We start from the raw sequence: 14288 nt of genomic DNA on the forward strand, positions 1-14288 counted from the left end.
AGAGCCACAGTGCTGCCGCACTGGCAGCACTTGAGCATAAGCCCAGGGCTTCACTGGCAAACATATTCCGTTAAAAAATAAATAAATTAAAAACCCTTCTAAATCTGATGTTCTCTATCACACCTACAGACAAAGCAATTGTGGACTCTGCAAATTAAAGCCCTAATAAATGCCATCCCAGGACACTATTTCCTGAAAAATATAGGCAAAGAGGGCAAAAGAGCAACATAAAAAAATATTAAATTGTTGGACAGACTCTTAAAGAAATTTGTCATTATGCAGACAATAAAACTAGGAAAGAAAAATGCTGGACTCATTCAGGAAATAATATGAAAGCATTCATCCCCATTAAGACATAAAAGCCTCACAGAAATGAGTGGTTTCTGCCTGGAGTAAAAAAAAATCTATTTTTTTTTCCAGCCATCTTTTATTTTATTTTGTCCTGATCCAAATAAGAAAAAGTACAACCTGAAAAAAATATTTAATAAAAATGCACGTTATACATTGAACCACACTGTCAGCTTGTGTAACCTAATACTGTTCCACTGAAGACAATAGAGCTGCATCCATTTAACAGCATCTATTTTGATGTATGCATACAAGAAAGTACAACTGTGCAATTGCTATTGTGGTTTGATTCCCTGTTTGCCAGTTTTCCTGTTTTTATTTAGGTCCCACAGTGAAGAATATGTAGCTTTCAAGAGAGACAGTATTTATTTTAAATGTTATGCATATTTTCTTTGGGACCCCAAGGCAGTTTTGTAATCTGAGCATCTTCCCTTCTTGGCATGCTCTCTTCAGAGATCTAATTTAAAGAAAAGTCATTTCAAGCCTAAGCCACAAAGTTCTCATTGCTGTTATGAATTTACCATTCCATAATATGCACAATATTGGAGCAAGATGCTGGCACAAGTATGGGGAAGCGCAGCAGCTGAACTACCCCACATGCAGGGACATATGCTTGCAGGGCAAAAAAAGTAGCGGCACAGATTTGTGCCACTACTTTTTGCTGCTGTACATGCTCCTATGTGCTTTGGTGCAGGACAAAATGCCCTGCTTTGGGAAACTATCATTTCCCTGCTACTCCTGGCGTGCTATAGGAGCCAGGGTGGAACTAAAGGAGGGGAAACAATTTGGTCAGCAGCCAGAGCATCTCCTAGGAGGACTAAGCCTCTGTGTCTACCAGCACAAACTCTTGTGTTGCAACTTGCTGCAAATTTGCAGCACAGGGCATGTTTCAACATGCCAGGCATTTGGTTTGTGGTGTTATGAAGAGGTTTGCAGTGCCACAAACCGCACTTGTCTGGATCCAGCTTATGTGGAAGCAAACCAGATAAATGTTGGTGCAACCAGCCTGCTCCATATCAGACCATAAACCTTGCCTTTCCCCAGACCTTCTACAAAGCTGTGCACCACAAGGGGCTGCAATTATGCCAGCCCCTGAACATAAAGATCAGTGCTAAGGTTCGTTACAGGCTCTTCAAAGAGAGTCTATCAATCTGAGCCCCATATCTGACACTAAAATACTTCATGCTCCCCTTGTAGGTTACCTCATCCAAAGTCATCAGGTTCTATCAGAAATTCAGAAATTTCCAGGAGTATTTCCTTCTCCCATTGTTTATGCTGATTATCTTGCAACCTAGCAAGGCCCAGGAAAATGTTTTGACTAGACATAACCAAAGAAAGTTAATATTTTAAAAATAAGCGTTGTTTCTACATTTTTGATAATACTGGAAATACTTCAAGGATTAAAATGCATGTGACGTTTCCTAGAAGGATCTCATAGAGTATTTGGTCCAGGACATATATGAATGTATAGAACATCAGGGTTTACAAAGCATATCTAGCAACAGGGAAGAAACACGTTACTTTAAATGTATAGTCTGTAACTTGCCACGCAATAGTGAAGCACTTAAATTAAGTACTCTAAAATAGAGAGGTTACTATATATTTTTTATTTATACCCTCAAGTGCATCCATCATTTCAATTGGATGTTTATCAACAATTCACCTTGGAAAAAAGAAGACAGAATAACAGCAGAATAACAGCATAGAGAAATTATGGTTGTGTGTTTCCTACTGATGCCCTTAAAATGTGTGTGGTTGCTAAAGGATAAGGATGCCATACAAAAATATTAATCTTGATCAATGGAGTTGGCTTAGCATAACAGCATTTCACTGCCTTTTTCTGTATTCAAAATCCTAAAATTGCCTGTACAAAGTGCATATTCACAACACAAAGAATGTTGTCACAGTCGCTGTGGATGAGGAGGAGATAAAAAATTAGATTTGAATCACTCTATGCTTCCCAACAGAAGACGCAGCACACAATTGTCACATTTCAACCAGAAAGATACAAGACTTTAACTAACTAACTAATCAAAATACAGAGCTAAGCAACAACAGAAATTCTTAGGGGACATTTAAGATAATGGCTACATTAAGTTCCTGCTGGTTTGGTGCAAAACTCCTAAAGTGCAAACCTAAAGGAAAAAAATTCACAAACAAAAGAGGGGGTGGCAAGCAGGGTGTTGTGTGCGAGCCCCACTTTACAACTGGAATTTTCTTTTTTCTTTTAAAGGTGGCCTCAGAGTTATTTTATTCCCTTATGTTCTTTATTTCTACTGTATAAACTGTTAATCCCCTTTCAAGTTCTCTACTCAAGTGCATTTCTTTTTAAGGAAAAAAGAAGTGACAGCTAACGAGAATCTGGGCAACCCTGCATCTGGCGCACAGCCTGCAATTCAGCACAAGAGGCAACCTCAAAAGATAAAAAGAAACAGTTTCACTCTGGTTGGTACAGAAACAAGGGGCATAGGAAAAGGCTGAGAACTCACCTCCACAAAGAGCTCTCCAACACTTTCCCCATGTCAGTATGGTAATACTTGGTAAGGATGAGAATCACCTACAGAAGAGAATGAAAATACACGTAAGATATATACACTCAAATTTTAAAAAGTGATAAAAACAGAGCATTTTCAGGCCATCCCGATCCCTGTACACAAAGACTCATTTCTTAAATACCTCCAGAAACATACTGTTTCCTTCCAACTTAGTTTCTCCATTTTTGGGAGCATAGGGCAGTTATAACATTTTCTATAAATATTTCCACTTTGTAAAGACTTGCCTATTTTACTTGGGAGGGGGAAAGTATTATCACATAAATTCACCTTAACTCCCAAATGGCAGCATCTAATCAGTCTATGAATGACTTTCACAGCAGGAAGAGCCAAGTTACTCCCCAGTCGTAATTTACAATGCAGCCATCTTCAGCTTCCATGGACATGAATTTATCTTATCCAGAGTGCTAAGCAATGACATTGGATCTCAGCCAGAATTAGGCACTGTGGTCTTCTCTCCAAGACCATAAACACAGCACTGAAACATGTCACGTTACTTTCCTTGAAGTGGTGGCTGTTTTCCAACAGGCAGTAATATACTGTATATGTTACTAATCCACATTGCCAAAACAATGAAAAATATTTTCATATATAAACTAAATCCCATGGACAAAAACACTCCAGGCTAGTGGGAAAAAACATCAAGTAAGAAACATGTTCCATTAACTCAGTGTTTGTAGAGCAAGAGCAAATTAAGACAAACTCATTGGCCAAACAGTATAAAACATTAGTCCATAACTACTGTACTGTGCTGGCTGCTACATTTTAAATTTAGCTCACTTAAATCAAATTTCCTTTCACTTGCTGCCAGTCCATATTAGTTCTTCTTACACCACAGTTACCATGGCAACCCTGGAGAGGTAAAATTGGAAGAACCTCTGGTTTCTTGCACAGCTGTTAACTTGGTTAACACAGGGTCAAGATCAGTCGCCTCCAACAGTCTGAAGCATGCTTTTATTCAGCCAGACCTAGCTTTGTTCTTGACCACCAGATGAAATCTTCAGCAAACAGCAGTTTTAGCTATTTGCTTTGATTATCCAGATAATTAATGTACTAGTACTGTACTGATGCAACAATTCAGGGCTTAGGTGGCTGCCCCTTGGAGAGCACAGAGACTCTAGAATTCAAGGTAATTTCATTTATTTGCCTTTAAACATACATAGCATTTTGCAAACTCAAATATAGCCCCACCCTCACTCTTTATGGTGGAACCTATTAAATACAATAGAGTTACTTAAGCATTTACAGTAATATAAGAAAAATCAGAATCAGGCCTTAATTCACTAAAATATATTAAAGCGTTCATATTCTTAAAAGAAATCACAATCTAAAAAACATTTTTTCCCATTGCATTTTCCTGTTGTTTGGCTAAAAGGCATTTTGTTTTAAAGTTATAGAATTTTATTTATTTTTTAAATCTCACCACTTAGTTTTAAATAGTTGTGTGACTAAACGTAATGTGGCATGAAAAGCCAAAAGAAATACTTATTTCCCAAGGGCTAGAGATACCTACTGCTGAGACTCCTGGTTAAAGCCCCAGGCATGTTTCATCATGTCAGCTATTTATTCTATTGTTAGCATCTTACTACAGCTTTGCTAAACTTGACCCTTGGTAGGAAAAGGAGGAAACCTCACTATCATGAACAAGCGTATCTGGCTCAGATTATTAAGGGAAAACTTTTGGCCAATGCTCTCTTCAGCCAACAGGCATTTGTTCAGACCACAGGAATCTACCCAGGCAACTTTAATGAGAGCTGAAAATATAGTTTTGGCCAGTCAGACTAGAAGAAAGATAATTAGAAGATACAAGAAATGATATTCTATACTACTTTGTTTCATTACATACACATGCAACCATGGCAATCAATCTTAAAATTATTAAACGGACACTTTTTATGCCCATGCATCCCATAACTGTAATTTTTAAATTGCAGATTTTCAGTGATGGCAGAACATACAAGGAAGCCACTGTCTACCAAGATCAAGCAAAAAACTATTGAATTAAGCTGTTATCAGATATAGTTAAGATGTACTAGGTTTAAGCTTTAGAATCTCAATCCCCTAAATCTTATGGAAGGCTCTCCAAGACATCCTCCAAAGACAGCATTGTCAAATCCTTCCTAAAAATAAGAGGCTTTCAAGTAGGAAGGGTTCAATAAGAGACTACAGGACACCCACAACTATGCTGACTGGCAGCAGTTCACCTTGCAAGGGGGTGCAGATGAAATGGGGGTGGGGAGGGAGGTGGGGGGAGAAACATCTAATTAGAAAGCCAGTGTTCAGAGCATACATGACAGCCATTCAATTCATGTAACTGTAAACTGCATCCTGTAGCAGCATCTCTAGTAAGGGAATGCCTCACTGAGGGACCTGTTCTGTAGGATAATTCTAATCCAGAAACAGTGATTTATAGCACATGTCAAAGCTCTCTTCTCCAATGTGACTGTTAAATTCATTTAAAAATGAAGAAGCTCTCCCTCTACAGCATTTCAGAAGCACCAGGTAAAGGTTATGGAAAATTACTTAGTGGCTAGACAAAGCCACAGCCAGCTATCTGTGGGCACTTAAAGAGTATTAACAGACTTCCGTAATGGTCTACCAAGACTGGGTCAGAAGCTGTCAGAAGGGCTGACCACAATTCAGTTATGTCCATGTATTTCATTCCAGTATCTAAAAACTATAGGTCAAGTACTTTACATTCAGCCTTCAATGTAATCCTCTGTACTGGTGGCGTTTTTCCATGCTACCAGTGATAGTACTAAATACTGTTGTTTGATCTCAGATAATGAATGAATCCAAAGAAGCGTAGGAATCTATTCCAAAAATTCCAGAGTATTTGGACATTAGGAATTCTACATCTCATTTAGTAGAGCAGCTCCTTGATTTACTGAGCAGACATTTCATTTCATTTCTGTGAGACTTTATAATTAAAAAGCATTTTCCAGGTTGGATGGCAGCCAAAAATGTGTACATGCTGCTATCCTACAGAGAGTGCTGTAGCCATCTGTGAACGAAGAAGCACTTGCAAAGTCAACAGAGAAATGATAGAAGGCCCTCCACTTCTCCAATTTCTATTAATGTAAATCGCAGAAAACTCCTCGTAATTCAGTTAGAATTCACAGAAAACCCCTTAGAATTTAGTTAGATAGCAATGAAGGAAAATTATGCTTAACAACTTCAGCACTTAGATAAATATGACAACTTGTTCTATTATCTGCAACCACCAGCTAACCTGACTAGACGCCTTCTTTCATTCATGTCTTTTTTCTCCCAAGTTCTTAACAATGTTCTTATCAGCCGTCTTAACCCCAGTATTATTCTATCAGAGGCTCCCTAAAGAAAGGAAACCTTAAAATAACCCATTAAGCTATTATTTTTAAAAATGAGGGTAATACACAAACAAAATGTGTGTTAGACAAGATAAGAAATATAGATTTTTATTGTGGAGCAGTTTTCATCTGACAATACTGGACATCTGTCAGTCATTAAAATTGTACCTCCATGGCTTCTCAATTACATTGCTACTTTTTGTTCTCAACTTAGGTCCTTCTGCTGCATGTAGCAATAAGGAATACTTAACCTATCTGATTTCTCCAGTTTGCAGGAATGTTTAAAAAAAACCCAGTAACTACCCCCTCCAGTTTTCTGGCAGGCATTAGAAATGCGTAACTTCATTTGCATCCCTTTTCCAAAGATTCTGAGTATGGACAAATGTAACATGTAGACCAGTTTGAATTCAGTTTACATTGGCAGCAGACAGCTATACAGCCTGTTAAAGCAGTTTAAAGCTGCCCAGAAAGATCCAAAAGTGTATCTGGATGATCAAGTACTCTTTTGAATGTTATGTGTGGACATCAAACATTCTGTGACACAGGTCTGGTCTTCCAGGCACCCCACAATTCATCACTTCTCACCCCCTCACCCCTGGTATGTGGCTAGCACTCTACTGTCCCCTTTTTCTTCTCTTCTAATGGCACATTTACCAATGATCTTCCTTGTGTAGTGATACAAGTTATAATTTAGAGATGCTCCCTAACTATGGAGACTGAGGAAGTTGGTAATAGAATGCAATCTCTCCATTAGGTAATAGAGAGACAAAGGGACTGCAGAGGCTTACCAACTTTTCCAGTTCTTCTCATTCATGCCTGACTATCTTTATTGAACCGAAGGATCATTACATACTGCCTGGTAAATAAAATCTATTTTTTTAACAACCAGTTATGTCCTCACTCTGATAACTCTGTAGACTACAAGTGAAGCCCCAGACTACCTCATGGCATGGGTCAAGGTTGCAAAAGCCTATGTCCATGTCACATGGCAAGGTTCAAGAGTGGTTTTCTGCATCCTGTCATCTCTCTCACCATAAAACTTCCTTAGTCCATCAGTTGGACTACTATCTGCACAGTCTACTATCCTAGTAGCTGTGCATGTTAGACCAGGATTAGAATAATAAAATCATAGAAAGTTAGGGTTAGAAGGGACCTCAGGACGTCATCTAGTCCAACCCCCTGCTCAAGGCAGGGTCATCCCCAACTAGATCTCAGCCAAGGATCTGTCTAGCCTGGTCTTAAAAACCTCCATCTTCTGGCAATGTTCATACTAATGCAGCCCAGTATGATGTTAGCTTTTTTGGTAACAACAGCACACTGTTGGCTCATATTCAGCATTGTTCACTGTAGAGGTCCTTTTCTGCAGAGCCCAGCAGTCCCCAACCTGTACTGGTTCATGGGATTTTTCCATCCTAACTGCAGGACTTTGTGCTTGTCCTTGGTGAACCTCAAGAGACTTCTTTGGGTCCAATCCTCCAACTTGTCAAGGTCACTCTGAATCCTAGCCCTACCCTCCAGCATATCTACTACTCCCCCCAGCTTGCTGTCATCTGCAAACTTGCCAAAAGTGCACTCCATCCCATCTTTCAGGTCGTTGATAAAGCTAGTGAACAAAACCAGCCCCAGGACCAACCCTTGGGGCACTGCAGTTGATACCTGCTGCCAGCTAGACATTGAGCCATTGATTATTACCATTTGAGCCCAATGACGCAATCAGTTTTCTATGCACCTTACTGTCCATTCATCCAGCCCATACTTCCTCAGCTTGCCTGTGAGAATGTGATGGGAGACCATATCAAAAGCCTTGCTAAAGTCCACTCCACTACTCTCCCTGCATCCACAGAGCCAGTCATCTCATCATAGAAGGCAAATCAGGATGGTCACTCATGACTTGCCCTTGGTGAACCCAGGCTGACTGTTCCTAATCACCACCTTCTCCTCCAACTGCTTAGAAATAGATTCCTTGATGACCTCTATGATTTTTCCAGGGACTGAAGTGAGGCTTATCATCCTATAACCCCATGGCTCTTCCTTCTTCCTTTCTTAAAGATGAACACTATATATATTTTGGAATCAATTCCAAAGAATTCTTCATTCACCTTAAATGGGCACTGGGAGTTAGACCTGCTTCAACAGAAGAGCTATCCTGATTGGAACTCTGGCTGAGACCTATGATTTTTTTACTAGCTAATCAGCTTCCTGACCTGTTCTTCGTAACATTTAACTCCCTCTTCCTTCTGGAAAAAGTTACTTTTGATTTGTTCAAAAGCTCTTTAGTACTATTCCACCATTTTCAGGTATCATTTACTGGGGGTGGGGGGACCTCACACTTCTATGGTAACTAATACCCAAGACAGTGCTCCAAGACTGCATTTCGGGAGCATTTTTTTGCCCCTGGGGATCCATGTTGAAAGCAGTCCCATTTGCATGACTGCCCTGGTTGTTCATTGCAATTCAGGTACACAAACAAATGAACTAAACAGTGAGCCTACTACTACAACATTATTATGTTACCACTGTCTTCCTATAAACCCTGGATATTTTAATTATTTTTCTTTTTTCTTCTCAGCTGTTAGTCTCTACTTTTGCCCTCTGCTGAGAATCATTTGCAACAAAAACCTACCAGAGAGTGTAAATTTTCTCTTTTAAGGGATACAATATGCTTTTGATCACCTCCTAATAATTTTCTTGGCTTTAAGGGAGCCCATTTTAATCCCCCTCATTTCATTATCCTGCCACCTAGGTGGAAGGAAAAGGGAAAAAGGGAGGGACTTCAGATCAATCACATTCCATTTAACTTTGCTTTTTTTCTTGCTATGAAAAGAGCCCTTAAAATCCTGGCCTTTTTGATAAATGTGGAATGAAAAAAAATTGAATTCTTTTCCAACCTCTCTCTATGCTCTTTTCTTTTATGGACTGTTCTTAACAGGGACTGATATTTTTTCTCTAAATAGAGAATTTTGCATGAGAAGTATTATTTGACTCCAGTCATTTGTCCTTAAAGAAAAAAAAAAAAAAAAAAAGAGTGCTTTGTTGGAAGCACTTCAAAGGCTTAATAAAAGTATATATTCAAAAACAAGAAGCTACTCGTTAAACTCACTGCTTATTTTCTTGTGTTTATCAGAACTTATTTAAACATGGAAAATGATAGTGATAGGTATAAAAAATACTTGTAGACAATAAAATAAAATGAAGACATTTCTCAGAAATATTACAATTTTTCAAATTCTTCAGCACATGCTTACATGGGAACAGTAGTGCTGTTCATGGGAACAGATCCAGTAAAGGGGGCAGGTGTGGAGCCCCAGCGAGGGGGAAACCAGAGGGCTGGGAGCCCAGTAGATGTGTGTGGGTAGGTATAGAGTTGCCCCGGGAGGGGCCAGGGCAAGCTTGGCCCCGGTCAGGTAATTGGCTGGCCACTACCCCAGTGAGGATCACGGGAGAGGCCCAAACGATGGTACGTCTGCCACCCAAGGTGTGCGCTAGGTAAAACCTATGGCCGAAGGGGCCCACTCCAAGAGGGAGTAAGGCAGTACAAAAGTTGTCAATGCGTGAAAGAGACCCTGTGAGAGTGGGTGGAGTGTGAGAGCCCCTAGTGAGATGAGGGCAGTATGAGTGTGCGTGTGTCTGAGGCCTGACATTGAGGGCTAGGCTTGGTCCAGCTGTAGGCTGGGAGCATTGCCACCTGGAGCCACAGATAGCGCCCCATGGCATCAGGGCAAGAATGGGCAGCCACGCACCTAATTATCACCAAAATTAGGTATCATCAAGGTGTGGCAGGTGAGAAGGTGGGTGGTTGGCCCAGAAATAGGTTGGCGGGCCAACACCAGACCAGCCCTGAGAGAGCCCCCTTTTAATGGGCATAGATTCCCAGTTCTTACAACTAAATTTTACTGGAAAAGGAAAGTATTTTCTGTGTCTGAAGGCAGTTGTTACTGTAACAGTGCTTTTGCCGTAAGCATTTGTAATAATTCTGTATAGTGCATTTATTCATAATTCAAATAAAGACATAGAAATGACTCAATTCCTTCTTTGAGGAAGTAGTGCAAATATATTCTGCTAGAAAATACCACAATTACTTCAGAGTTCAAAATGAGTTTAAGATCGTGTGCATGAGGGTCTGTTCCTGCCATTATTTATGTATATGAGCTGTAATACTATGATTAATAAAGTAAAACTGAGAAACCGTGAATATGCAGCAAGACTCCATTGCATTACTACTTTATGGATAGAGACAAAAAGGCATTCCCTGCCTCAAAAAGTTTACAATCCAGCTGTGAAACAAGGCAGACAGATGCATAGAGACAACTGAAGAGTAAAAGAGAATATAAATTAGCATGGGGTCTTAGACCTCAAGCTGCACCAGCAGCCTTACCAATGTCAAGGGTTTTTGTAGGTATCATGGTAAAGGAGAGCTTAAAGAAGGATCTGAAGAATTATGAAGTGGCTTTGTTTCCCAGCAGCTTTCAAAAGCAGAAAGCAACAAAAGGTTCTTGTCTTAAAATCTAACAGCTGAGCCTGGTGCCAGCAAATTGACTAAAGCAGCATTGTTCTTATGCACGTAAGTATTTAGGGGACAAGGGTTGCAGTGGAAGAACCCTTAGACAGAAGAGCTGCCTCAATTTTCATAACTGATGTTGTTCAATTTTTATATCTGGACCAATGTTCTAGCTTATTGCTTCACCTGCTTATATATCTGACTGTTCAATCTCCAAATAAAAATTAATGTACCTAAACTCAGTATGAGGGTACCTGGTCTTCTTTGATGCTACTTTAAAACAATAAAAACTCTGCTCCATTCTATATAGACTGAATGAAGCCCCCTGGTTCATAAATGGTTTAAAGATTAAATGGTAATAAACACACAGATCTTAAATCTGCAGCCTGTCAAAGCAGTATCGTAATTATCTACCTGCCCTATATTAAGCTTTCCATAGTATTCCAAAGAGACCACAACATTGTCCTATTCCATTAGGAAAAGATCCAGTTCTTTGCAATTTCTGTTTACCATACAAGCTGTAAACTCTTTTTTAGGAGTTTACATGTTGGTTTATTTTAGAGAGTCTAAAACGCTACAATATAAATCTAGGAAAACTCCAGGAGAATAACAGACCAGGAGGTAAAATTCCTTCTTCCCCATTAGAGATCAAGGATTGTTTTTAACATCTTATCTGACCTGAATGCTATAATGATATTTTGAATTTTGGAAGAAGACTTCTGCTTTTCTATGAGTTTTTTAATCTTCTCTAATAACATATCTCCAAATAAGATGACACTAACTCTCCAGAAACCAAACAATTGCTGGATTACTACACTTATCATTTCCAATGAAAGTTCAAGATCTGGCAGAGATGACACTGATGATGTTTTACATGTCTGTTTCTTATCTCCTTTACTCCACAGGTGTCAAAGACATGGCTCAGGTTGAATCCAGCCTGTAAGTCCCCATTACCTGACCCACAGTGATGCCTGCGGGTCTCCGACTAGCCTCACGCACAACATGCACTGACCCTGGCTCCACACGCTGCAGTCGGTGTGCAGAGTATTGCACATGGGGCCAGTCTGGCCACACACTGCATGTGAAACCTGCACCATGCCATCCCTGAAAGCTGGATCTGGGGTGGTCTGGACCAGGCCCATAGACTGGCTTTGGGCACCAGATTCTGTGCACGGGGTAAATCCTGTGCAGGAACGGCATGCAGCCTGTGCACTCTGAACTGACCCCACACTTCTCATCTGACACTTGGGGCCAGATGAGTTTGATATCCCAGATTTATTCCTCTCCAAATACTTCAAAAGCCTTATTCTGGGCTAGCCAGTGAACTTTGGTCACCCATTTTTCACAGTCAGTCTAGTCGCCCAGGGAGGAAAGCTAAACTCATGTAGTACAGTTTTCCCTTCTGCCCAGGCTGCTATGTAACTGAACTACTCAACACCACAACTGTAGTCAGTTGGCATACTTCTGACCTGAGTCACTAAATTCTGTCAGAGCAAGAGCTTTTGATATTGCCATATATATACAATTAAGCTCTTAACTTTGAAGAGAAGTATTATGCAAGAAACATATGTAAGGTTCCTGTAATCTGGGAAGAATGTTAATCTGATTCACTGATATTGGCAGACGTGCCCTCTTTGTCATATCTCTCCAGACTGCTACTTCTATCCCACTAGAACCATAGGGTTAATCATTGTGACCAGTTAACATTCTGTTAATGAAAAGTTGTCCCAATCTATACTAACTACAAAAATATGTTTTAATACCAGCTAAAATGCAGCCTAATTATCCACTGAACACACACACATCTAGAATGTATACAGGTGCAAAAACTCTCCCAAAGTGATCTCAATGTAGCATCAGAGGCTAAATCTTCAATATTTTTTCTGTGTTAGCAAAATTATGCTTAATGCTCCCTGGCTAGTATTGCCACCTGAATTTGGCTTTGTGGGTATGAAAGCCTACTGTAATAGCCTGTAGCCTGTAAAGAGATTAAATAATATTTTTTCTACTTCACAGAATAGACAGTATGCATAAATAAGTTAGGTAGAAGGTCTAGGATCCTGGTATGGAAGTACAGACTGGAAAGCAAAGCCATGAGATCACATGGTAAAATGAGAACGCAAATTTCAGAACATGTTGACTGTCCTTTTTCTTCCTCTTTTCTATTTTCTACTTCTCAATTTCATATAAATCTCTTTCATTTCATCCTTCCCCTCATTTTTTCTTGTTAAGTAAATTATTTGCATTTTAGTGAAAATACTGTTTCTATTGAGAGACATGACGGGATCTACCAGTGCTCTGCTCAGAGAGTCCCTACTCACTTTGGGCCACACTAGATAAATTGTAGCTTTTCTGGTTTAAGAGATTAGAACCAGACCCTTTGTGGAGGGGATGGGTGGGTGCAGAGTACATTTCCTTTCTGCATGATTTCTGAAGCAACAGAAAGCAAATAGTGATGCCAATGGAAAGGCTTCAGAAGGCTGGGAGAGCATCCAAATAGGCCAAAAGGGTATTAGAAAGGGCTTGGGAGCAGTTAGGAAACATGGCTACAAGCCAAGTATGTCAAAGAAAACACTGAAAGAGCCACAAAATGTTAACGAAATCTCTATGCTCAGATCCCAAGCCAAACCTGAAGGTCTTCAGCTTAAGAACACAAGAAATGCCTAAAACTTTGAAGCACCACATAGTTTTAGATCACCTACAACCATGTTCTGTCATTACGTTTTACCTCAGCCAGCTTCCAGGGGTTCAAGTTTCCAGTTTTAAAGCTCTACATTTTTAAATGACCTCCAGATCAAGAAGATACCAACAGAAAAGGATTCCAGAAATAATGAGATCCATTTCTTTATTTCACTATAACAAAGACTATAGCTTGTGACAGACTCTTTGAGGCAGTCTTCTACACCTCAGCAATTGTTAAGATATAGTTACAGTTGCAAAGCAGCTTCAATAAGAGTTACTTCCTTTGGGCCTTAATTTTTCCATGCCTTGTCTCCTAAAAAAGTGCCTAAAAACTTCACAGAAATGTTGAAAATGTTACTAGAACTATTCTTTTTTTTTGTAATGTCTTCATCTGAAAAGTTAGGTATGATGTGCCTATGCTGCAGAACTTGAAAGAAAAAGAAAAAAGTTAACTTTTTTATTTATGAGTTTTAGAACATTGTTGAGAGAATAGTTAATCCATGATAGTTATATGCCCCCCTACCCCCCTTACCACAGCATGGAAATGACTCAAAGATCTTCAATGTATTCATCCTCACTACACCTGTATGAAAATATCCCCATTTTGCAGGTCAGAAATTGAGGCACTGAGAGGTTAAATGGATAAATGGCTTGAACAGAATCATATAATTGCCTTTTACAGAGCGGGGGGTGGGGGGTATATGTACACACACACACACACACACACACACACATACACATATACATACACACACACATATACACACTCACATACATATGCATACATTATACATATATGTGTGCGCGCGCATGTGTGTATACTCTCTCTCTCACACACACACACTCTCTCCTGGACTTTTAAATCTCTCTCTCTCTCTC

General features: G+C 39.7%; 1 protein-coding gene and 1 long non-coding RNA gene across 8 annotated transcripts in view; one reads left to right on the plus strand and one right to left on the minus strand.

The window, feature by feature from the left end:
- The window catches only part of SORCS2 (sortilin related VPS10 domain containing receptor 2), an 882674-nt gene extending 878481 nt beyond the window's left edge, over positions 1 to 4193 (minus strand). For 3 of the 6 annotated variants that reach the window (XM_019526396.1, XM_019526393.1, XM_019526392.1), the window contains exon 1: positions 2838 to 4193. In XM_019526396.1, coding sequence (XP_019381941.1) covers positions 2838 to 2869 — 32 coding nt within the window. In that variant the 5' untranslated portion in view covers positions 2870 to 4193. The remainder of the gene's footprint in view (positions 1 to 2837) is intronic. The other 3 variants (XM_019526397.1, XM_019526395.1, XM_019526394.1) reach the window with 1 other exon arrangement.
- LOC109303967 overlaps positions 1 to 14288 on the plus strand; it is a 50745-nt gene that overhangs the window by 32639 nt on the left and 3818 nt on the right. The window contains exon 5 of one of the 2 annotated variants that reach the window (XR_002099270.1): positions 2682 to 2888. This is a non-coding gene — a long non-coding RNA (uncharacterized LOC109303967). Of the gene's footprint in view, positions 1 to 2681; positions 2890 to 14288 lie in introns of those variants that run through there. The other variant, XR_002099269.1, reaches the window with a different exon arrangement.

Source organism: Gavialis gangeticus, unplaced genomic scaffold (assembly GCF_001723915.1).
Source record: "Gavialis gangeticus isolate Ggan-Ray unplaced genomic scaffold, GavGan_comp1, whole genome shotgun sequence".
In the NCBI taxonomy this organism is placed as follows: domain Eukaryota; kingdom Metazoa; phylum Chordata; order Crocodylia; family Gavialidae; genus Gavialis; species Gavialis gangeticus.